Here is a 26358-nt window from a genome sequence, read left to right as displayed (position 1 = left end):
ACAGCAGAGGGGTTGGTTTCTGCTCCCGGGACATAGCATGAGAATCTAAATAGGTAAAAGGGTAATTTTAGTAGATGAACTGTCATAGTGTTAGAGGTCTGGGAATCAAGTCAAAAGAAAGATCAGGAAACTTTATGTGTCAAGTAGATTCCAGGTGGGGAGAAAGCAGCCTGGATAGCCATCTGTTGCCCAGATAAAACAGGACAAAGCCCTGGAATGCTCTACAACAAAAGTCTTATGAGAAGACATGTCATTTCTCCATAATCTCTCATAAGCATTTCTTTCTTTTCCCCATGGTTTCATTCGATCTCTTCTGATGTTGGGTATCTTTTGAAAATTCTTTGTTACCCTCTTTTTTATCTTTAAAACTTTGCTGAAGCCATGGGGGAAACACATTATGTGGGAATGGTTGTCTTTAGAGAGAGCTGTTAAAAATCACATCAAATGTGAGGATATTAAATAGCCTGGCCTCTCAGGGACACCAGGTGGCAATTCAACACCTACTCATGACTGATGCCAGGTATGAGCATCCCTGTCATCAGAACAGGATCTCTGACAAAAGTGTGTGAACAATAGGCAAGGGCTGCACTTGTGCTCTTCACCCAGAAACTGCCATTATTAATATACACTTTTTACAAGAAACATAAGGGTATAAAAACAGGAGTCACAACTGTGTCCATTCAAAAAATATTTGGTGACTTAGAGATGTTGTGTGAAAATAGTTTATACCTAATTCCCTTATTTACACCATTTATAAAATGTTTTTAAGTAAATCATCTTGTTTGGGTTATTAGCCTAAATGATTAAAAAAAAAAAAAAATGAAAGAATCGGTGAAATCCAGGGAATGGATACATAAGGTGAAAATCCAATTCCAAGGACTCTGACTGTTCAGATCAGCTTTTATCACAGTATATTTGCATGGTAAAACTATTTTTAGAAAATGTCACTTGAAGCTTTCATGTAGTGAAAACCTACACGTTTATACAAAAAGAGATGACAACTTTTTGTAATCGTTATTCCCTAGAAAAATAGAGGGCATCGGAGCATGGACTCTGGATCCAGAGTGCTGGTTCCCAATCCTGGCATCAGAGCATGTAAATGTGGGCAAGTGATTTCTCCTGTACCTTTGTACCCTATGTAAAATGTGTCTACTTCACAAAATTGTTGTGGGAATTAAATGAATTAGTATTTGTGAAGTGCTTACACAATGCCTGGCACAATAAGTGTGCTGACCACTGGCATTATCTACTCTGGAGTATATTATCATTGCTATCTATGAATGTGAAGCAAGCTTAAGCAATAAATCATGAGTTGTATTCCTGCAGCACAGTACAGGGGTCTAAAATATTTTTGTCAGAGGAAGTTTCTTGACATGTCTTCAGACTTTTGATATCACTGGATGGAAGAGACAGATGGAAGGGGAAAAAAGTATGTGGGCTATATCTGAGGAGGAGAGAAGGGTCGCTGCTCTTGATACAGCAAGAACATAGGAAAGAGCAAAGCCACAGCAGATGACTTGGGAACTCGATGCCACACAGCAAGATTTCACAAATAGTATCTGCTCAGTGTTGAGCTTTTTATCATTCTTTTTAGCAAGCTCAAGATACTGGCATTCAAATATTTGAGGAATAAAGGAATAAAAAGATGGGTAAGAGTAAGACATACATTTGTAATCCAGTTGAGTTTTATAAGGTTAGGGTATTAGGATCACTGGAATCTACATAAATACAGTAGTATCTTTATTGTCATTCTGAAATAAACTACAGAATTTTTCCTTAGACATTTTAGATAAAGGTATCTGGTGATACTGTTGTAGAGATATAAAAATAACTGGCATATATTTCCAAGGATGTTTTCTTTTCCATCTTACTCTATTCTTTTTTTAAAAATGTTACAAATGCTTTGGAAATAGGAATCCTTTTAGAGTAGATGTATGCCAGATAGCAGATAGCAAAGCAGATTGTCAAACTTGCTTCTTAAAATCTGTACAAGGTCTTAGTGGTTTTGTTAAGCTCAGTCCAATTTTTCCAGGAGGTGTTAAAAGGCAGATTGTTTTTAATACTTTTTAAAAGTACAGCCCTCAACCTAAACACACACACACACACACACACACACACACAGAGGGCTTCTTTACCAATTTCTACATGCACTACTACATTTATATTTGCATTCAGAATTTTTCAAAAGACAGTTATATAGTGTTGAAAAGTTTAAAAGGAAAAAGCCCAAACAGGCAATCCCCACAAGGATCACAAGTTTCTATTTACACAGAGTAGCAAAATAAACTCATGAAACTTGTGAACATTTAAAAAATGTATTGGTTGTGCCAAAGTTGACAAAAATAAAACATGAGGTTCTGTTCAAGAAAGGGGAAATATGTTTATGTTCTCCAAAAGTACTCTCCCTACCTATGATATGTATTAATAGTTTTGGTTCAATTTTAGAGCAACCTTTAAACAGAAAAGTCAACTTATGGCTCAAGCCAGGAATCAGAATTAAAGAAAAAGACAAGAATGAACAGTAGACAGAAAAGCTAAAAGACATTACAAAAGGCATTACACTCCTTATGAAATCTCAGATGGGAGAAAATACTTATAATTTATATTATTTGCAAGTATAAGTATCTTATTTTATCAAAGTTTGCTTATACTTAGAAACCACACACACAAATAAAAGCAAATTTGGATAATTATTTTCAACACATAAAATATAAACTCTTGGCTTCTGCTCATATATGAGAATTAGATTCCCATCCTCTGTGAATAGTACATCTCACAGATTGTCACGAGTTGAATATTAAAAATAGTTGATACAGCTCAAACAGCATATACTCTAGCAGTGTTTTAGTCATATGTTTCAAGCACAACACTCTATATCTCTACAGGAAAGAATGAAGAACTGGCATCCATAAACTAGACAGAAGCCTCAAATTCAGAAAAGTAGAAACTAAAGAAAGAAAAAGGTATAAAAATTAAGTTAGAAAATTCACTTCAAAAATCCATGGGAAATGGAGGAGACCATACCTTGAATAACTCAAACTCCTTCTTTGGCATCAATAGCTAATGACAAATGATTAACATAAATAAGTACATAATACATACGCACACCAGGTCAGTCAAAACATAAGCACAGCAAACAATTTCCATTGCCAACCCTTTAAGTTATTGATATACAGAAACTATACACTAATTCTTTATTTTAAATGTACTTAAATGAATGGTTATGGCAGCAGGAGTTTGACCACAATTCTAGGTTTAGACAGTCTGAATTTTATTAAGCTTGGATCTGGCATAAAAATTACCTATTTCACTGCATAGTCTATGTAGCTTCTACTCAAACTGATGACATTAGTATGGAATCAGATTTGATCTTTTTCTCAAGGATCCGAAATTAAAAGAATTCTTCCTGGGGGAATAAGAAAGAAGCCACCCTGGGTTTAGAGGCTGTACATGAGACCATCCATTCTGTCTCTGTTGGCAAATCCGACTCGAGAGAGCCTATCATAGGTCTAAAAATCCCAAGAGTTTAACAGTAGGTGAATCCAGATGTCAGAGTGAATGAGATGACCAGAGTTACTGACATTCTGAAAATGTGGCAATGGGCCTCAAGAATTATTCAATAATCAGGAAGAGAGAACCTAACCTATCTGATCTATATCAGAAGTATATTTTAATCTTAAAATCAAGAGAGGAAAAAATATTATAATCCAACTGAACAGGTACTCATGTAGTAGTGTAAGGTGAGATGAATACAAGTTCAAGGCTGGTCAATGGCAGCCCATTTAGGAGACTCTGTAGGCAAAGGCCAGTTAAGATGAACTGCTGGACACTCCAGCCACTGTCTCAGTACCATCCTCTAACGAGAGGAAGCCACTGGTCGATAGGAGTGCTGTGGGTGAAAAGACAGAAGCACTATTTCTCTGAATGTCAGAAACATTAGAGACTGGGGAAAAAAGCATTCAGAGAAATAGTCACTTACTGCTAAACATTTTGAACAATTTCCTGAAGAAGTCAGAAAACATATGTGTAATTCTTCCCTGTGTCTATCATCATTGCCCTCCAATTACTCTAGAAAAAAATGTACATCCAATTAAATTTTAAAATGATTAATATACAAAAGGTACTTAAATTCTGGCAGAGAGTGATACATTTATAAATTTGTAATATTAAGCTTTGCTAAGAAATCAAAATTACCTGTATTGTATGTGTATAAGGTGGATCAGCACGCCCCGATCCAGATTCTGGAGGTCTCACAATATCCAAAATGTTATTTGGCACAAATCCAGAGTCTCCACTTGCATTTCGAACTTTCCACCACTGCTTCCTATCATCAAGTATCTGTCATCATGCATAAAAATAAAGGTATAATTTCCATATAAAAGTCAATATATGAAAGAAGTCAATTTTTATTCCTAGACTTGAACTAAGAACATTTTTTCACTTCTGATAAATTGACTCAGCATCAACATATCATCAACATATCATATGATTCTCAGAATTACAATAAAAGTTACATTTATTAGTGTAGAACACATAAGGTATCACTATGGTGAATCTACCCAGGTCCATATTATCTCCCAACAATGTATCTTCATTATTTGAAGGACTTATAGAGCACTAAGATGACTCTCTTAGAAAGTCCTATTATCTCCATCTTGGGGATAAGGAAAAAAAAGTATAAAAACCATATATATATATATATATATTTTTTTTTTTTTACAAAATGTGTTGTACATATCATTCACCTTCTACATTCAAAAAGATGAATGCTCAATTATAACCTAACAAGGAAATTTGGGTGTCATGGTAAACTATCCCTAACATTAACACACAGACTGCTGAGTACATTTGTGCAAGGACACTAGGATGAAGGAAGAAAATGTTTTCTCTTATTAAAATAAATGCATATACTTCTGAATTGATAACTAGTTTGATTTCAAAATGTATAAATCCCAATAGAAGAAAAAGAGCAAGGAAGAAAACAAAGTAAGCTAAGTAACCCACACCACCCCCATAATCCCCTTGCTCTCAGAAAACAGATAAAAGGGTAATTTAAAGCCACCTCTGTAGAAGGGGTATATATCTACCACTTCTAAATAGACATAGATATCTCAAATATACTGTTTCTTTAGTAATATTATACTGAAGAATACTTTCCCGACCTTGTTATTTCTTGAAGGAAGGTTTAGATGTATACCAAAAGAGGAATACAATAAATCTACTTTAGTAAGAGTGTAAAAAAGGTAAAATTCCATCACCTCTAAAATATCATCCTTTAGAACTGAGAGCTCACTGTTGTTCCTTGCCACAAAGTCATACTTGGATTTGGCATATTTCTTGGGTTGTGTTTTGAGTGGGTCATAATTTCTATGAAAAGAAAGGAAAGAGATTATCATTCTGTCAGGTCTTCCTAAAGGATGAAAACAGAAATAAAACATTAATCAAGCCAAATCCTATCAGAAAACATTCTGACAAAAATAGTACTTCAGTTTTATTATATTTTACAGAATATGAGAAATAAAAGAAACTTTGGAGTTCTTACTACTAAAATGAACAAACTATGGCTAGGGCAAAAATTAATAATGCAAAATCACAAGGCTAGTTGGTGCCAAGATAAATTTAGAATTCAAATCTAGAATGCAAATGTATGAATTCTTTGTCTAGTAAATACATCTACTGGATATGGTTTTATTAATTAGCATCTCTACCACGAAAGAACCAGGATAAAGAAAAATGTTGGTATTTTTCATAAAATTAAAGGAGACTGAAGATAATTTCTATAGTGGTAGTTTAAGTTATATGTTGATTTCACTAATTCAAGCCATGTCTCAAATTTGTTTACCAAATATATAAATTTAAAAATTATGACTAGGTGTCAACCTTTAGGAAAGCTTTGCCCAGTCACCTAAATTGCAAGGGAAGGTATGTGTTAAGTACAAGACCCATTATACTTCCAAATAAATAAGTAAATGAACAAATTTAATTCACTATAAACTTTTTTAAAGATTAAGAAAAGGTGTATGGGCCCTTTTTGTACAAACAAGAAAACTTCTTTTAAAAGCCAAGTACTTCTTCTAATTATTAAATGAGCACTAATAGATCTAACAACATAATTAAAAATTACCTTTATATAAAAATAAAACTTAATGCATTAAAAATGCGTATTTTCTTCATACATTTCACTAATAAAGTAGTATGTTTAACTCTTCTTTATTAATTTTACCCCCTAGTCCTCTCCACTTACATTGCCACATTTCCTCACACAGCTCTACAAGGGAAAAAGCAGACAGATGCTTGGTTATCCTGCTCCTGTCAAGTGGCCATTCTTTGTGCTGCCTACCAAGTTCTCTGGAATGCTGAGTGATACAGGGCCTGCAGAACCTCTGCAGACATAACATATCCTGTCATTATAGATATTTGCTGCCTCTTAGGTAGTCACACTCCATTGGAGGAGGGCAGGGACAAAGAAAAAAGATGACCTGTACAGCACAGCTTATACATAAGCATATAAGCATAGCTTACTGGCTAGATTTAGTATGGTTAAAAAAAAAAAAAGAATGGCAGACAAAGTGAAATTATGGTCAGATAATCATTGTATTATTAATAATAATAATTTTTAAACTGTGTTCCATGGATTTCCCACCCCTATCCCTACTGGAATAGGGATGGGAAATCTACTTTATACACATTTAATCTATTAAGATTTCATGTAGAGGATAAAAGAAATTCAACCACCCCAAAAGGACAATGGTAATTTCAGTTTTTTATCTTTCTCTCTTCCCCCATGTTCCTCTACCTTATGATCTAGAAAATGATCGCTACTAATAATGGAGAATTAAGTATACTATAACAAAGAGTAGAATAACTCCACCACTAAGTATCTGAATCAGTGAGTTAAAAAGAAAAGTTTACTACGGTTGTCTTTAAGGTTTTTCCTATCTTGCCTGCCTCAAAAGTGTTTATCTGGCATGCACTTATATAATAAAATGCTTTAGAATTTATGAACCTTTATGTTTTACAGTTTCTTGCCCTCTATATATTAAACCTGGATATGACACTTACCATAGTTATCAGTTGGAAAACCAGAATTTATAACTTTTCAGAGGTAACAAAGTTTTTAAGAGAGAGAGGATGTATCAAAATGTATGGCCTCTGTTTCTGATTTGGAATAATAGATATGCCACTTGATATAGAGCAAATGTAGAGACAGCAATAATCTGAGAACTCTGAAACACTAATTGCATCTGAATAGCAGCGAACTATAAAACTCAAAGATACAGGCTCTAAATTCAACAAACAGGTATTTTGCTTAACAGTGAATATACTCTATATCTTATCTACTGCATTCCTGGCACAAAATAAAAGTCAATAATAGTAATTATAAAAGCAAATTCCACACCTCTGTGTATTTTATTCAGACTACAATTTTCAAATAGTTTTTGCAATAATGATGACAAATTTTCTTAGCAACAAAGAACATCCATGATCTTGGTATCTATCAACTATCCCAGTTCCTATTATGACCAAATGAGAAACAGGAGCCATAAGAACTGAGATATAAAAATCTACCCATTGTTCAATATATTTTTAAACAAATCTTTCTCTGGCTAAATTTTGACCACTCTGAGGCTACCATCCCTTCATGGAATTTCCTTTACTATATTCCATTTAAATTTTTTATTTATCAGAGGTTACCAAAAGAAATCTTATAAAATTTCCCATAGCCTTCTATAAAATGAAGAAAAAATATTGTTAAAAATAGGTGTCCTTTACATCACCTATCCCATCCTATATAAAGTTCCATGAGACAGATATGTTTGAGAATTTAGTAGCAGGAAAAGCATTATTTATTCAGATGAACTAATATATATTTCTTCTTCCTAATGACAGTAAATGATTGTTTTTCTTTTTGCTCTGACAGCCAGAAATCTCAGATATATTTGAAATTCAACTACAGTGTCACTCTTATACTTCATAAATTTTAATTCTTATCCTCCATCTTAATTTCTTAATCTTGTATTTTATTTCATTATTTAATTTTTAATAATAATAGCACTTTATCTATACATAATTTAAGTGCCTGAATCCATTCTGGAAGTAAATGAGGTACAAAGATATATCTAAATCAATAAATCAAAGGCACACTCTCCTGATATTCTATAATGGTCATAAAGATCAAAGTAAACTTTAAAAGACTTTGTGGTAAGCTGCCCAAAATGGCAGAGGTTATTCCATAAGTACTACTATCCTTTATAGATCTGCAGGTGAAGGACAGGAAAGGATTGACTCTGAACTGTTGAATACACTATCATGCACTTATTCAGTCATTCAATCAATATATCAAATAAGTTAACACTTACTGAGTGATCACATTGTGCTAGATGTGGTCTTAAAATGGAACATGATAAAAGGTTTTTAGTATCAATATGGATTATACATCTGAGAAATGTACTCAAGTGGTTTTCCAGTCACTTAGCTACAGAAAACCATCCAATTGACTGGAGTGATAGAAATAAACAAATAAATAACTGCTAATCTGAAATATTTCTAGGATATTGACATTTAAGATAGAGGGAAAGAAAAATATTGAGATGAGTACTGAGTTAGTGAAGAAGAGTTTCAAAGAAATAATGTTTAAGCTTCAAAACTCATTTTCACCTGTATCTGCTAAAAATAATTCTACAATTAAAACTTATTTTCACATGTTGGCATTTTCAAAATATATTATTCATTGCTGATTTTTCCTTGTACTCAATTTAATATGTTACTGGTGCTCTCAGAGTAATACCTGTATAATTTCCATGGCAATTACTTAAGCATTACCTGTCACCATCCCTTGCAAAGAACAAAATTTTAAATACTACCTTCCTTAGATTCTATAAGAAAGGAGGATACTGAGAAGAAATAAAGGGCATGTAACTCTCACGGTAAGAGGGACTTTGACAGGAAAGTACTAGGACAGGTTCTCTGACCCACTTCATCTGTCTGATTATCCTCTTACAGCCACGTTAGCAATATTTCACCTCCTTTTCTCTCCCTTTTGTATGTGAGTTGGTGCTATATAAACCTCACTTGCTGGAAAACAAGAATGAAAACAAAGTGAACCTATTCCAGTTCCTTTATTTTTTCTCCATCCCAATTCTCTATTCCTGCCTTTATTAAACTCTTTAAGAGTGAAAATATAGAAAAATAAATGAAATGTAAAACTGGAACATCAAGATAAAATATCATAAGATAAAATGGCATGAATGATAAGGAATTAACTCCATTTTAATATTTAGTTTCTATTGAGTTTAGATATTTCTATCTAAAGGAAGATGTATTTGTTTTTATTAGGTGAAGAGAAGGGTGAAAATTTTTCCTTTGAAAGTTACAGAGCTGGAAAGATCTTTAGAGACTATTGGGTACAAACTAATAGAGAGTTTCAAAACAATTATTCTTTCTTTCTTCCTAAATGCACAGATTTTGTGAGCAGTATCTTTTAAAAAAGGGAAAGTCATCATCCAAAGGCATTTGTGCTAAATGAGAATTACAGACTGAAGGTCCAGACATCTTTTGCTCATTAAAGCCAGTTCTATAAATGAACTGAACCTTTATCAAATAATTAACAGATGGAAAGTTTAAAAGAAGTAGTAGACAATATAGACACTGTCACTTCTTAGCACTAATTCAGAGACAGTTATTCACAGATCTCCAATTGGTGCCCATTAAATGTTACCTATCTACATGGCGATTAGGAGTTGGCTTAAAAGCAACAGCAGCTTCCCCTTGGTCCAGATGGGGTCCTCTTGTGTACATGTTGTTACTGAATGCATATCCATCAGGTGGAGGATACTCGGATACACTGGAATGCTGAAAGACAGATTAAAGAATCACCAAATACAATTTGAACACTCACATAAGTCAACAAGAATGCTCCACTATATTGCTATCAGTTTTCATTTTCAAGTGACTGACCATTATGTTAATAAATTATGAAATGAGAGTGATACATTTATGTCAAAGACATAATTAGAAAAGTCATTAATGCAAAGGCTAATCCTTGCTCTCTGTTTTTAAAAAACCTTCACCACTCTAGCAAAGTAAATATTGTCACAAGAAAATCAACTTTATACATTAAAATTATACAACCCTCTCATTTTTCTCATTTTTAAAATTGTACACAAAACACTATAGTATTTTCGAATTTTAAACAACAGCAGCACTACTATCAGATTTACTGTCAAGGAAAACACAGAGACACAAATACACTGATCTTGATAGTCAGGAGCCCAGGATAAGACAATGCTGGAGTCATTTCTTTTTTGCCACTAACACAATTCAAACATGAACCTACTGGGTGCTACCAAGAAGTCACACTGAGCACCATGGTTTTAAAACTATGGAAGCTACATGCTCAGACTGGGAGATAACAAACAAAACACACTACCTGAAGATTTTATATTGTTTCTCTATGTAAAAGTGAAGTATGGGAAAAGCATGATTTATACTGAAGAATTGGAATTCTGTGGGTATTTCAGTTGTTTATGGATTCATTGGGGTAAAATATTTGAAACTGGGAATGTTTCGGAAAAGTCTTGGACACGTGGCTATTGTGGTTAATTCTAAAGTTGGCAGGAGTAGGGCTGAATTTATCCATAGACAGAGTAGGAGATGTGTCCCCAGTGGACTAGAGTTGATGTCAAAATTTCCACATTATATGATTTCTCTGAAATATACACCAGAACATTGCATTTAACACACAAATACAAATAAACAATTTTCAGTCATTTAAATACCTAAGCTCAATTAATTCAGATTAATTTGGTTTATCACTTCCCTAACAGAGAGAAGAGGCACTAAATTTGATTAGGTAATTTTTTATTAAAGGCTGTTGTAAAGGAGGAGTGCAAGAAACTGTTAGAATCACCCACACCTTTTGCCTAGCTCTGATCATAAAAGAGTGAGGTAAGCCTGTATGAAATCACTGGGTCCTGAGACTGACTGGGAATGCTAGAAGGGAGGAGACAGATGATGACAAATGACTAACTGTGATGACTATACAACCTTGTGCAGGGGTGCTGCTGGGTCAGAGGAAGTACAGACACGGAGTACTGTCGCCCATATTTGCCGTTCCACGTCACCCCAGATCCTGAATTACTCGTCTTGTTGTAAATGTATTTATTATAGTAGCAATAGGGTACGATAAAATCTCTTCTAGGAATGATTACACTTTTTATGCATTTTAAATCACCATTACTTGGCCTCTTTTCTGACAAAATCTCAAGGAATAAAATCCCCTAGAACTGCTAGCATGTTTTTTTCATTTCATTTTTTTAAACCTCTGAATAACTACTTAAGTCATAAAATATAGTTTACAACAGGAAAATGATAACTCATTATAAGTAAGGATTCTCAGTAATTCCTCTTTTAAAATTACTTATTCAGTAAGAGTAGACAAACTTATATCCTGGAAGCCCAGAACACATTATTCTGTCCTTAAATATACAAACTGAAAAAGAGCTCACAAAAGTGAATTTGAGGCATACATTATGAAGTGAGGATGTTTTCTTACTTAAGATATGAAGACTATAAGCTGGAAATTTTATTTGAAAACAGCTGTACTGTAACTACAGCAACAGCAAGTATATCAAAATATCAGGTTTGAGTACATTTTCTTTCCTCTAAAAACATTGCCCTCCAAATGGAAAGAAAATTCATAGTGATTAAGCCTAAACTATAAAATACAGGCAGGAACATAGGTGTGTCAACCAATGCTCAGAGCAGTGAGGTCATCTTCTTAATTACTCATTTAGAGGGAAGGACAGGTATGGAATCCAATTCTTTCCTTATATACCAGAGGGGAAAAAATCACATCAAAAAAACAAAAAAGAATTTCAAAGCAGTATATTTGCTTTATTTTTAAAGTTTCAAGAATTTAACTAATCTTTTATATTATTGTTATTGTCCAAAGAACAGTCCCCCAGGGGAATGAGTTTTAAAAATTTAATTTAGATAAATGTTTCCCCTTAAAAGTGGTCACAAGATGTGATCTACTGTGGTTTGCTAATTCATTTCTTCCTATCATGTTTCTATATTATGAATACCTATGATAGCCTGAGAAAATTAATCTAAAGAATGAAATAAAGAAAATGAGAAGGACTGCAGAAGGATCTAGTCATCATTTACTGTTTCTTCTTCAAACTAGATTTCATTCATCCTCAAGTTCTGATCATCCAATTTGTATTTGTTTAATCAATGTTCAATGTTCTTTTCCAACAGAACAAGAAGAGTCATAGAACAGTCATTTTAAAGGAATGTGACAATATAGGATACCCAATTTCATTCTCTTGATTTGCTCCCCAAATAGGTTATACTCTAAAGCTTACTAAATACTTAAAAATAAAATAAATTTTATGATCTCCTAAAGATGTTATGGTGTTATATATCATTTGAGCCTGAGAACTGGAGTCCACAAAAAGCTTTAACTAGGCAAAACAGAAAAAGAGAAAGGGAAGGGGGAAGAGGGAGAGGGAAAGGGAGAAAGGTAGAGAGAGAGAGAGAAAGAGAGAGAAATAGCAGAAAGAGGGAGGGAGAGCTGCTTGAGACAGGCTTAGAGGATAAGATTAAGGGAATTGTCTTGAAGGTCTGACAATGGGAGAGGAAAACAGAAAGAAATAAGCCAAGGGCAATAGGGGAAATCCCTGCCAAAGAGAGAGAATGCCTTCTCAAAAAGGCTTAGGGCCCCAGGCCCAGGAGAGCAGTGGCAGCAGGGGTAGGAGTGAGGGCCAACACTGAGGAGAACATGGGCTGGAGTTGGGCTTTACACAGGAACAGGGCAACTGTCACTAAAACGACATAGGTGAGAGAGAGGGAGCACTCATGAGAAGGTAACATTCAGTCTTTGATTCTAGAACAATCAATCTTCAGATCAATAAAAATGAAAATTCACAATTATAATTACAAGAGAATGCACAGATTATTGTGCTATCTACAAAAGGTGATGCTAAAAAACTTTACCTCTGTGGATAATCTTTTTATTTCTTGTTTGCGCTGATGTTCTGCTACATTTGCCACAGATTCAGCCAACTGATAAAGGTCTTGCTCCATTGGTGCTCCCATGAAGTTCAGCATTGGGGGCTCCCAGCCGTTGCGGAACCGCGGAACATAAGGTGCAATAAACTGTTCTTTTGGCCACTCTGCTCTGTAGGAGGGACATTAAGACATATGAACAATAAATTTTTTAATGTATCCATGCTCACAATTACCTTCACTAAGGAAAGCCACACACACACAAAAATCAAATAACAAAACCCAGAAAGAACACATAGATAATCTACCCTCCATCCACCTTTTTTTAAAAAGGGAAAGCAAATATATTTATGCTAGCATTTAATGGCAATGCAATATAAGAAGATTAAATTCTGCTGTATGATCTGTTTTCCCTACATTGCCTTAGTTCTCCATTAAACTCAACTATTTAACATGGGTACAGGTTTCTTAAACTTCGTGTGGGAAGGGAGTATGAAGCTGGAAGCATGATAAGTATGTGGAACATATACTTCTCTTCTATCCAAAGTAGTTTCTGATTCTCATTTTTTGCTCACTTCCCTACTATCATTAGGAAACCTCCGGATATTATAGACGTATCTTTCAAAAAAGAAATAGCCTTGTATGCTCTTAAAGTTTATAATTTTTTAAATTATGAAGCAGATAATCAATTTTACAAATTAAATGTATCAGCTTGGTTTTAATCAGCAATTGGTAATCACAATCATTACCCATTCATTGTTTAATAACTCTTGAGTAAGATTTATTTTTACAAGCTCCTAATTACTCATGAACCACAAAAATAACTAGGACAAAGATTATGGCTTCATTTTTGCTAGATTATGTTGCTTCATCTTTCATGTTTAATTCTTCATGATATATATATTATATATAACATATATATAATATATATATATATATAATTTTTTTTTGAGACAGAGTCTAGCTCTGTTGCCCTGAGTAGAGTGCAGTGGCATCATCATAGGTCACTGCAACCTCAAACTCCTGGGCTCAAGTGATCCTCCTGCTCAGCAGGAGGGACTATGGGCACATGCCACAACGTCCAGCTAATTTTTCTATTTTAGTAGAGACAGACTCTTGCTTTTGCTCAGGCTGGTCTTGAATTCTTAAGGAGCTCAAGTGATCCTCCTACCTTGGCCTCCCAGAGTGCTAGAATTAGAGGCATGAGCCACCCCACCTGGCCTTCTTTCTTTCTTTTTTTTTTTTTATATTTCCAAACATTACGAGGGTACAAATGTTTTTGGTTACATGGATTGCTTTTGTAATGCTTGAGTCAGGGCTATAAGTATGCCCACATACTGTTCACTGTATCTATTTCTACTATGATGAAATCAGCCATTTTATCTAGATTGTATACCTTCATGATTCTTTTCACTTTTATGAGATTTTAAATCACTTAGTAAATTTATTTCCTAATACTCTTAACAAGTAGGATCCGAAAGGACCCTTTTCTCATGTTAAGAGTCAATACATTTCCTTTTGATGTTTATTAATTTTCTCATTTTGAGGTAGGACCCAAAACAAAGTAACTTAATAGCCTGAGTTATTTTTGTACTATGAGACATGATAAATTTAATAAACCTCAGGGGAAAAAAATTAAAGGATCCTGTCTAGGCTTATCATAAAATTGTAATCTATCTAAATCTAATAGATTTTAAAAATCCATTTATAACAGAATATTATTCAGACATATAAAAGAATGAAATACTGTCATTTGCAGCACATAGATGGAACTAGAGGTCATTATGTTAAATGAAATAAGCCAAGCACAGAAAGACAAGTATCACATGTTCTTATTCATATGTGGGTGCTTCAAAAAGTGGATCTCATAAAGATCGAGAGTAGACTGGTGATTACCAGAGGCCAGGAAGGATAGAGGGGAGGACAGGGGCATAAAGAGAGGTTGATTGTGGGAACAAATACACAATTACATAGAAGAAATAATACCTGGTGTTTAATAGATCAGTAGCGTAAACTAGTTAACGTTACTCTATTGAAACACTTCAAAATAGCTAAAAGAGAATAATTTGAATGTTCCTAGCATAAAGAGATAGATATTTAAAGTGTTGGATATCCCAATCACCCTGATGCAATCTTTATACATTATATGAATGTATCAAACTATCACACGTATGCCCAAAATATGTACACCTATTATCAATAAAAAATTATAAAAATAAATATATTTATGGTTTCATGCCTTACATTTAAGTCTTTTATTCATCTTGAATTAACTTTTGTGAGTGGTGAGACATATGGATCCTGTTTCATTCTTCTGCACGTGGCCATCCAATTGTTCCAGCACCATTTATTGAATGGAGCACCTTTTCCCCAGTGAATATTGTTGTCTGCTTTGTCAAAGATCAGTTGGCTTTATGTGAGTGGTTTCATATCTGGGTTCTCTGTTCTTTTCCATTGGTCTATGTCTGTATTTTTGTGCCAATACCATGCTATTTTGGTTACTATAACCTTGTACTATAGTTTGAAGTCTGGTAATGTGATGCCTCCAGATTTGTTCTTTTTGCTTAAGATTGTTTTGACTATTTGGGCTCTTTTCTGGGTCCAAATGAAGCATAGAATTATTTTTTCTAGATCTGTGAAATATGATGTTGGTATTTTGATGGGGATTGCACTGAATCTATAAATCACTTTGGGTAATGTGGACATTTTTAACAATGTTGATTCTACCAATCCATGAGCATGATTTGTTTGTGTTATCTGTGATTTCTTTCCTCAGTGTTTTGCAGTTCTCTTTGTAGAGGTCTTTCACCTCTTTGGTTAAGTATATTCCTAGGTATTTTATTTTCTTTGTAGCTATTGTGAATGGTAGCGAGTCTCTGATTTGATTCTCAGCTTGAATGTTATTGGTGTATAGGAATACTACTAATTTGTATACATTGATTTTTTAACTTGAGGCTTTGCTGAATTTATTTATCAATTCTAGGAATCTCTTGGTGGAGTCTTTGGGGTTTTCTAGATATAAGATCATATCATTGGCAAAAAAGCAACAGTTTGACCTCCTCTTTCCTGATTTGGATACACTTATTTCTTTCCCTTGCCTGACTGGTCTGGCTAGGACTTCCAGCACTGTGTTGAATAGAAGTGGTGACAGTGGGCTCCCTTGCTTTGTACCAGTTCTTAGTGGGAATGCTTTCAACTTTTCCTCATTCAGTATGATGCTGGTTGTGGGTTTGTCATATATAGCTTTCATTGCAGCACAATTCACAATTGCAAAGATCAACCCAAGTGCCTGTCAATTCATGAGTGGATTAACAAAATGTGGAATATATATACCATGGAATACTGCTCAGCCATAAAAAAGGATGAATCAATGCCTTTTGCAGCAATTTGGATGGAACTGGAGACTATTACCCTAAGTGAAGTATCTAAAGAATGGAAACCTAACACCACATGTGTAATTTAATGTCTTGCTATTAAATTAGAATTAACTGATGAGCACACATGTGTGCAGAGGGAAATAAAACTCAATGGAAATCAATCAGGGGTGAAGAGGGAGGAGGGAAAGGGCAAAAACCTACCTAATGGGTACAACGAACACCAGCTGGGTGATGGGCACACTTATAGCCCTGACCTCAAGCGTTACAAAAATAATCCATGTAACCAAAACATTTGTAAATGTTAAATGCCAGCTCTTCTTTTAAAGGTAACTATTCTCCTCTCTAAACCCTCTTGAGTGCTCCCCCTTGCCAACCAACAGCGTTTCCTTTATGACTTGCTCCTGACACTTATCATGCCTTTTATTCCATACACTTCTATCTCCCCTACTAGACTTCTAGCTTTATAAGGGTTTAGGCTTTTTCATCCTAGTCCTTCATAAATAGAAAGTTAAATAAATGTCTCATTAGATCCACATACTAAAAAAGAACAATGCTTAATGAATTATAAGTATTAAATGCTGAACACATATATGCTTACCTGGCTTTCATCCAAGTTTCTCCCAATGAAATCCACAGCTGCCGTTCATCCATATTCACAGTATAATTTAAGAAATCAATTGTGTCCTTGGTCAATAGGGGACTGAGTACTGAACTGGCTAACTCAGGCCCTCCTGTTGCCTGTACCACCTAAAATAATAAACCATTTTTCAGCAAAATGACTATTCTTTGTGTATTTTCAAAATGTGTAGACAAAAACCCATGCCAAAAACAATCCCTGATTTTTATCAAATTTTGATGTTGTACAATGCACTACTGAATGTAAAAGACCTTGCCAAATCAACCTGTCTAGCCCAACCGTGTCTTAAAATCTAAAATGAAAGTTAACAGTTTTTTCACAGCATTTGCCTATGAACTGCATATGACTATACTTTTTCTAGAAAATATAAATGGCTATACAGAGAATTCTAAGTCAGGTGATTTTTCCATTTCTGGGTTTTTTGTTATTGTTGTTTAAAATATATGTACCTTTACTGTCAAATGTATTATGCTAAATTTGAAAAATATAATTCCAGAAATGAATACTGTCAAGAAAAACAAGGCTCAAGTTAACAGCCTATGGCTATGCCTACACAGACATACAAAAATAAAAGGATACAGAGAGAAAGGTATGAATAAAAACTGGTACCCTGAATCTACAGCATTTTTTGCCAGAATTTATTTCTAGACAATATCCCTGGTTTAATATGGATAATTTAATGACCAGCAGACACAAATACACAGGTGCAACTCTCTGATAAGCAAAATGGTGATAAGTGGATGTCCAAAAAGTGTCCTAAATTTACTTCTCAGGAGCTATTTTCTGGCTAAAAAATGGTAGTTATCTCCTAGAACAGAAACCAGACTCATATAAAAATTTCACCTTCTCAGAGATGTGGCACAAGAAAAAAGGAGATGTTCTGAATGGCTCCAGTTACCCAGGTACTCTGAGCACACTATGCTGTTTTATGCCTCTTTGTATTTGCAAATGCTATGCCCAGTTCCCCAGTTTCCTCCATCCTTCAGAACTCTACTCAGGTACGACCTCCTGTGGGAAGCCTCTCTTAACCCCATATTGTCACTCTGATATACCACTCCCCATCCTGCACCCAGCGTCCTCAATATAATTTATGCATATTAGTAACACATTACATTATAATTTGTGGCTTATTTTTCAATTTCCCTTCCTTGAGGACTTGGACAAGACTTATTTTTGACTTTTAATTGTGGAAGACAATTCATTAATGGAATAAATGAAAATAAAGGAAGGAAAATATAGCAGATAAAGGAGATAGGCTGAATCTTATTTGAGAACAAAACCTATTCTAATTACCTGGCACAGTAATTTCTATCTTCCGAGCCCTATAAGCATTTCCGAGAAATATGCAGGGATGACCAAGGGGGAAAAGTAAGAGACTAAAGTAAAGGAGAAGAGGAATATTAAAATCTCTGGTTTAACAGAGGGACAAGGAAGTGAAAGGTAAATAGAATACACTAGGCCATAGTTCCCTCTCAAGAATGTGAGTAGGCATGTGCCACACATGTGTGCTGTGGAATGCTTGTGTGTACATGTGCATGTTGAGGACAGACGGGAGCTATTCACAAGGTTTAAAGCCACTAAATTTTGCCCAGGTGGTACTAGGCCCTGAATAAAAATGTCCCTCCTCGTCTCCCTTGTCCAAGTAAAATGTCTGGGGCTCTTAGGGAGAACATTAAATGGCCCCACAGAGGTATTATGATTGGGAAAAACATTAATAAGGTGTCATTTTTAAGGAAGGCAAAGATAAAAGAAATCAATGTTTTTAGATACATATCCTGATCACAAAGACTAATTTGTATATGTTAGGGAAATCAGTCCCATTATTTCATAGCTCTACTCTGTGTAATGACTAGATATCTACTTATGATCTGTCAAAGAGTGTAAAAAGAATAAGAGCTGGCAGCAAAAACTGCTTTGTAAAAAACACTCAAACTAAGATAGTATCAAAGGCGTTAAAGAATACAAATTTTATTAATGAGCTAGTATCAGTTTCTTTGCATACGTATGGTCTTGGCCTTGATCTAATTTTTTTAAAAAGCTTATATAGCAAGAATTATTCAACAATGACTAGATAAGTAGAAATCTGATCATCTATATATAGCAACAACATATAGAACCATTCATAAATTATTGATGAAATCTTGGACTTTTTATTTTTTTTACCTTCCGAGCCCTATAAGCATTTATGGGCTAAAGTGCCATGGCATCAGCCGAGCTCACAGCAACCTCAAATTCCTGGGCTCAAGCATTTCCTGCCTCACCTTCCCAAGTAGCTGGGACTATAGGCATGCGCCACCATGCCCGGCTAATTTTTTCTATATATATATTTTTTAGTTGGCCAATTAATTTCTTTCTATTTATAGTAGAAACGGGGTCTCACTCTTGCTCAGTCTGGCTTCGAACTCCTGACCTTGAGCCATCCACCCGCCTCAGCCTACCAGAGTGCTAGGATTACAGGGGTGAGCCATCACGCCGGCCGAAGTCTTGGACTTTTATCTCCTAATCTTATTGCTCAGCTTCTGACATTCATGATGATAATGTTACTTACTTTTCTATATTTTAAAGCAATACTCATTTCATATTCTACTTCAGGTGTTGTCTGGTTATCCCTGAGGAAAGGATTATATTCATCCACCTTAACTGCCTCTTCTCAATCTTCTTTGCTGCTTCTCCTTTATCTCCTAACACTGAAAATGTCCAGGGCTCCATCAGTTCTTCTTTCTCTCTTTTTTTTTTTGTTGTTGTTGAGACAGGGTCTTGCTCTGTCACTCAGGCTAGAGTGTGGTGGCATCATCATAGCTCACTGCAACCTCAAATTCTTGGCCCAAGTGATCCTCCTGCCTCAGCCTCTCAAGAAGCTGGAACTACAGGTGTATGCCACCATCCTCAGCAATTTTTCTATATTTTGTAGAGACAGGTTCTCACTATGTTACTCAGGCTATAGTCTAGAAATCCTGGCCTCAAGTGATCTTCCGGCCTCAGCCTCCCAAAGTGCTGGGATTATAGGAATGAGACACCACGCCTGGCCTTCTTACTTTTCTTTATTTATAATCACTCCCTTAATGATATCATCTGATTTCATTGTATTAAATGCCTTTTAAATACAGATGATTCTTAAATGTATATCTCTATGTCTGATTTCTCCATTGAACTCCAAGTTCTTATACTCAACAACCAATTCAGATTTCTCCATCTGGATACGACTCAATTCTGACAAATCTAAAACCAAATTCCTCATCTTCCTCCAAAAACCTGTACTACCCATGGTCTTCCCACTCTTAGTTAATCATGACTCCATCCTGCCAGTCTTGGGCCCAAATTCCTTGGAGATACCCTTGGCTCTTGCACAGCATATCCAAACTACCAGCAAATTGCAACCAGATAAGATTTCTCACTAACTCCAGTGCTACCTGGTCCAAGCACCATAATCTCCCATTTGGAGTATTTTAATAGCTATCCTAGCCCCATCACTCCTGTAAATTTCTAAACATTAAAGCCAAAGCAATCCTCTTCTGCTGAAAACCCAACTGTCAAAGGTCTAACAGTCCCCTATAAGGACCAGCAAGATGCTCCTATTACCTCACTGATCTCATCTCCTTCTAATCTTTTCTTCCTTCATTCTGTTCAAGTCACAATATCTACTTATTCCAAGAACATTCTTTGCATGGTTCCACTTCAGAACATTTACATTAGCTGTTCCCTGTCTGGAATTCTCTTTCCTTCAGAAATCCGCATTCCTTATTTCCTCTACTTCAGTGATATCTTCTCAGTGAGGCTTTCCTCTATATAACCAACTTTATTCAAAGAGCATAACACTCAACAACGAGCACACACGTGCATGCATTTACCTGTGGTGCTCCCCGTTCTCCTCCCCTGCTCTACTTTTTTGCATTGCATTTAATCTTTAGAGAACGGTATTATTTAAGCATTTATTTAGGTTACTGGTTGTCCCTCTACACTAATGTAAATTCCAAAAGGGTAATAATTTTTGTCTGTTTTGTTACTGATGAGCCAAGCACATGGCAGGCTCTCAATTACTATTTGTTGAATAAATAGATAAATGATAAAAAATTAAATCAGAGACAATTCAGGAAATAGAAGAACACCTCAATGAAAAGAATATGGATCTCTGAATGATTTCATGTGGCAAAGCCATCCATCTGGCACTAGAATTCTCATGACTAGCCTATTTTGAGAGAATGAGAAAAACATCTTCATTATTCAAGCTTCTATATATTATATACTAGCATATACTGAAACTCTAGTATCCAATAAATCTTTATTTCTTTGAATTTCCCTGGTTCTGTCAGAGATGTCAGTTTCTTCATCCATAAAATAAGGTGTTTGAACTAGATAATTTACAAGGTTCTTTTAAACTACCAAGTTTCATATTCCTAATGTTAACACAGATGGCAAGAGAAATAGTACCCATGCGAAGTAATGAAGAAAAACTGTCCAGATAATCCAGACAGACACTTGGGGTTAAAAAAAATACTAAGAATGATTACTTTCTTAACTTAATAAAATCTCACCATATTTAATGGAGTAAATAAAAAGTGAACCAAATCTGCAGCACTGGGATTCTGAATATGAGACTTCAATTTGGCCTGTAACATCAAGAAAACACAAAAATATGTTACTAAGATATAACTGAACAAAAGACAGACACTCAGAAAGGCCTGGCATAGACTCAGAGTAAGAGCTCTTTACAACCGGTTTTACTTTTAGTATATTCATCAGCATGAGCAGAATGAGATTATAAAAGTAGTTAGGTTTTTTTTTTTTTTTTAAATCAAGAGTACCTTACAACCAAGTCTCTTTGATATACCTATTTTACACTTTGTTGTTTATATTAAAAGCAAATCAAAATGTACATATAAAAAAAATCTATAAAAACACAATTTTATCTCTTAATCAGGAACAACCTGTCTAGACATTGATCTTTTTCATTTACTTCTTCTAATTCTATATAAATAAATTGCACTTACCAGAAGGTTGAATCCATGTTTAAACTTTTGGAGACAATCAACAAATTCATCAGGAGGAGGGGGTTTTGCACGTAGAGTTAAAACACCCTCTGATGAAATAAGTGAGAAGAGGGATAGGTGAGAGAAAAGTGCCAAGAAAATTAAATGAGAAAACAAAAACTACATTTATGTCTGTACAGTTTAATAATCATTTCAGACATTCTCCCTCATTATTCCACCACATCTCATAGTCTGAGTGTAACAACTGAGATCTAAAGTTTGTAAAAAAAACTTCTCTACCCTTAGGCACTACCAATTGCTCATTCAATTCCAGAAATATATATTGTAGTTCTTCTATATATAAGTCATTATGCTTCTCATTGTGAAGACTATAAAAATTAGTACATTTAAATCCCTGCTCTTAAGAGCCTTAATGTTAATAGAAGACATGAATCTAAATAACAGAGATATATCAACTGTTCTGAGAAGAGACTGCACCTGGTTGGGAGATAAGGAAATGTATACCTAAAAGATGTTTCATGGAGAAAGTAGCTTTAAGATGCGATTTTAAAGGTTCATTCAAAGGTAATGTTGTGGGAAAAATATCACAGTTGGATAAAAACAGCATAAGGAAAAACATGGAAAAAGGAGACTGCATGCATATGAAACAACAAACACAAAACATGAAAGTGGAGAAACATGAGAATGGAAGGGTAGATCAAGGTTAGACTGTGGATACCCTTGATTGCCAGGGTGAGGAGGTGGACTGAAATCAACAGAACACAGAACTAACATGCTTTATAGCAGAAGAGTGAAGTGACTGACTTAGAGCTTTAAGAACGTTCTCACAGAAGAAAGAGTAGAGGCTTGAAGACTGCTTACAAAGCTGGGTAAAAAATGCTGACAGCTTGAAATGGATGCTGGTTTTGAAAATGAAAAGGGAGCAAAACTGGATATAGGAGACATTGAGAAAATAAAATTGGTGTTGGCTATAAGCGAGAGAATGAAGTCAAAGAAGAATCTGTGGATTTGGATCTGAGTGACCAAGAAGATAATAGACGCTGCATAAAGAATACAGAAGAAATAAGAGGTTTGAGGCACTAAGAAGCAATAATACTTAATTTCAGAATATGTGGGGGGTAAGGTTTTTCCAGTTATACACATCTAGAAGACAAACCTAAAGGTCATATGCTTATTATATAGATATGTGCAAGAGTAAGATTTGGAAGTCATCTGTCCAAAGACTGTCCAAGATTTGGAAGTCACTACAGAATGGAAGGGATTTTTATTTACTATTCTTTCATATATTTCAATCTATAGCATTTTGCCAGAGGAAGTATAAACATTACTTCTATAATTTCAATTTCATACATTTTGAAACCATCTTAAATAGCTGAACTACAGCATACTTCAAAATTGCTTGTATGTGATTTTGTATGTGACCTGAATGTTCTGTTTGGAGTTTTGTGATCAAAATTCAAATTCATTGACATTATAAAGTATTTTAATGAAAAAGTCAAACTTTATACTTACCAAAATAATGAGGTCCTACGTTACAATAAAATAAATCCAAATAAGAGAATAGAGCTATGACTTTAACAGGCACTAATTTTATAATTGCTCATGAAAACTATAGACAGATGATCACTACCTGAATCTCAGAGTTTCTGTGACTCAGGTAAGGCATCCTAGGGGCTTTCTTCATTATAGCCAACTCAGAACCAAAATGTACTCTTGCCTGAACTCTCCTTACTCTTAGCCTAAGTCTCTGGGGCTATCCCAAAACTAGAAAAGGGACTTGGTCCATGGTCAATGGAGTTTTGCTGAGCAGTTCACAAGGGTAGAAGCTCTGTTTAGCACTAGAATTCTGAATAATCTTTAGAAGATTAAGAAAATCTAACTTACCTCCTGGTCCTTTCCTTTTACCTTTCTTAGTTTTCTTCCTTTTAGAAAGCTCAGAAAATGCCTCAGCTGCTTTTTGCAGTTTTGTGATAAAAAATTCAATGTCATCCAAAATGTGGTTTAAGATTTGCTGAAATTAGAAATTTTAGAACAAAACATAAAACAAAACAAAAATACTTTTACCTTAGCTATATACTGTTAGTCAATAAAGAACGGAAAGTTGAAAAAAAATTAAAGACAGAAACAACCCCACATGTAAATTTCAAGTTTATCACTAATTCTAAGAAATAGAATCAAACCTAATGTATCTGTGGGTAAAGTGACATTGACATTTTTCTTTAGCTTAATTTCCCTCTATTTTCAATGTCATCAAGAGAGCATTCACAGTATCTACTCAGATTATTATTTCAATTACTCTGATTTTCTCATAGTGTTCTCCCACACAAAGTTAGGGGAAAAAATTCTAAGAAACATTTTGTTAGAACAGCACAGAGCGTTTTTGTTTTCCTAATAAATGTCTCAATAAAGCACTGCCAGTGTTATTTCACAGAATTAAAGGTATACAGAATGTTGTGAGAAACTAATAAACATAGCTAATCTACAGTAAAAGGCATTCATCAGAGTTTCTACATGACAAAATAGAATGATGTACTATGCTTTCAGAAATCACTGAAACAATTTTGATTGTCTCATATACTATAGTTTTAATTGACTTTCTCCATTATGTGTGAAACCTGACATTCTTCTAATTAAAGAATAGAAACTGGGGTTAAATAAACTTTTAAGAGTAACATGTAAGAGTGTGAAGTAAAAATTAAATGCCAAATTCCAAATTCCTTTAAGTATTTGTTTCCAATAAGCCTATAACGTGTATAGTGTAAAAAGTTAATTATATTAACATCATATTCTATTATTATATCACAGGGCATTGTCATTCTATAAAAAAATTACTACAGAGAAATAAAAATAAATACAGCATTATCCTTTATAAACCATTAAAATTTGCATATCTATTCTTTAAAAAAGCCACTTAACTTTTATCTTCTAGTTATTCTAAAATATATTCTTGATAAATGCCAAAACATTAAAAACATTTCAATTATGAATTAAAAATTATGAGAAAAGAAAAACTGGACTATCAGTCAAATCTGACAATGCAGCTTAAATTCCTTTGCAAATGAGTTAATACGCTAGTTCTTCTATCATAGCCCAACTAAATATTAGCAGAAAGACAAAAATAGTCACGGAAAAAAACAACTCAAAGGGCACTGAAAAAAAGGTTTAATAAGACATCTTCATGTAAATCAACTTCATTTCCCTGTGAATATTTTTTCCTCTTAAAAAAAAGCCAATGATCTAAAGATGACTGTTGTACTTACCACATCTCTGTCGATGCGGGCTGCCATCATCTCTGGTGTTTCTTCTTGCTCATGATACTGCCTTGGTTTTTCAACTAGAGAAAAGAGAATCATAAGTCTTTCAAACTTTTACTTAAACATTACCAATATAGGTAATTAAAATATGAAAATTAGCTAGAAAATTGTGTCAATTGCAAAAAGGAATACCTCCCTGGACACACAAATCAAAACTGCTCCAATCATCCATGAAATGCATTCTTGCCACCACTCACAGAAGCACTTGGGCAGAGATAAAGCATCGGCCTGCCCACCTTTATGATGTTTGTTTACCCTATAATGTCTCCTCTATTCTCCCTGTTTCTAGTGTCAGCCACCTGTGAACTAACCCTAACTTAGCACCCTTTAATTCCTTCAGAAGCAAGAAATACACACTAGCATTTAAGCACCCACTTATCAAAAAGCACCTACTTATCAAAAAGTAGCTAAGTTCTAATGCAAGAAAGCTACTGATTTTTATACATTCCAACACTGTGACTACAATAAAGCTTTGAGAGTTCTGACAATAGACTGCTTCTTACAATTCCAGTGTAATTAAGCCTAAAGCCCACAATATTTGCCTCACTAATATTAAGCCACATGCTTTAAAAAAAGAAATACATACAGGAATTTACAAATTAAAAAATAAATGCATTCAAGATGTTATAGTTGCTCAGTTGGCTAGAGCAGCAGTCCCCAACCTTTTCAGCACCAGGAACCAGTTTCACAGAAGACAGTTTTTCCATGGACTGAGGGTTGGGGAGCAACGGAGCTCCGTGGGGTCTGGTCCCTAACAGTCTGGCCTGGGGGTTGGGATCGCAGGGCTAGAGCATTATGTTAATCATGAAGTCATTATCACGAACTCCCTTCTGGTATGAGTCAGTTAACACTACCACTAAACACAGACGGTTATTACAAATATTTCATAGTAGATTAACTTTTTAGATGTATAGATGGAACAGGAGAAATGTATTACTATGAATGGAAATATAACTCATGATACATCATCATGATTCATGATGTTCAATACAGAGAACTATAAAATATACGGAAAACTCTGTATTGCTACG

The 26358-nt window shown here is 34.6% G+C and overlaps 1 protein-coding gene across 3 annotated transcripts in view; it reads right to left on the bottom strand.

Annotated features, from left to right (window-relative positions):
* Positions 1-26358, bottom strand: part of EPS8 (EGFR pathway substrate 8, signaling adaptor) — a 156169-nt gene that overhangs the window by 18744 nt on the left and 111067 nt on the right. For all 3 annotated transcript variants that reach the window (XM_012775830.2, XM_020287616.2, XM_012775831.3), the window contains exons 9-17: positions 25274-25347; positions 23898-24024; positions 22014-22102; positions 21558-21632; positions 16987-17135; positions 13000-13183; positions 9719-9852; positions 5259-5367; positions 4195-4338 (exon numbers count right to left, since the gene is read on the bottom strand). In XM_012775830.2, the coding sequence (XP_012631284.1) occupies positions 4195-4338; positions 5259-5367; positions 9719-9852; positions 13000-13183; positions 16987-17135; positions 21558-21632; positions 22014-22102; positions 23898-24024; positions 25274-25347 (1085 nt within the window). The remainder of the gene's footprint in view (positions 1-4194; positions 4339-5258; positions 5368-9718; positions 9853-12999; positions 13184-16986; positions 17136-21557; positions 21633-22013; positions 22103-23897; positions 24025-25273; positions 25348-26358) is intronic.

This window comes from Microcebus murinus, chromosome 10 (assembly GCF_040939455.1).
Source record: "Microcebus murinus isolate Inina chromosome 10, M.murinus_Inina_mat1.0, whole genome shotgun sequence".
Lineage (NCBI taxonomy): Eukaryota > Metazoa > Chordata > Mammalia > Primates > Cheirogaleidae > Microcebus > Microcebus murinus.
The sequence above is the reverse complement of the archived record's forward strand: the minus strand, read 5'-3'. Positions and strand labels throughout refer to the sequence as shown.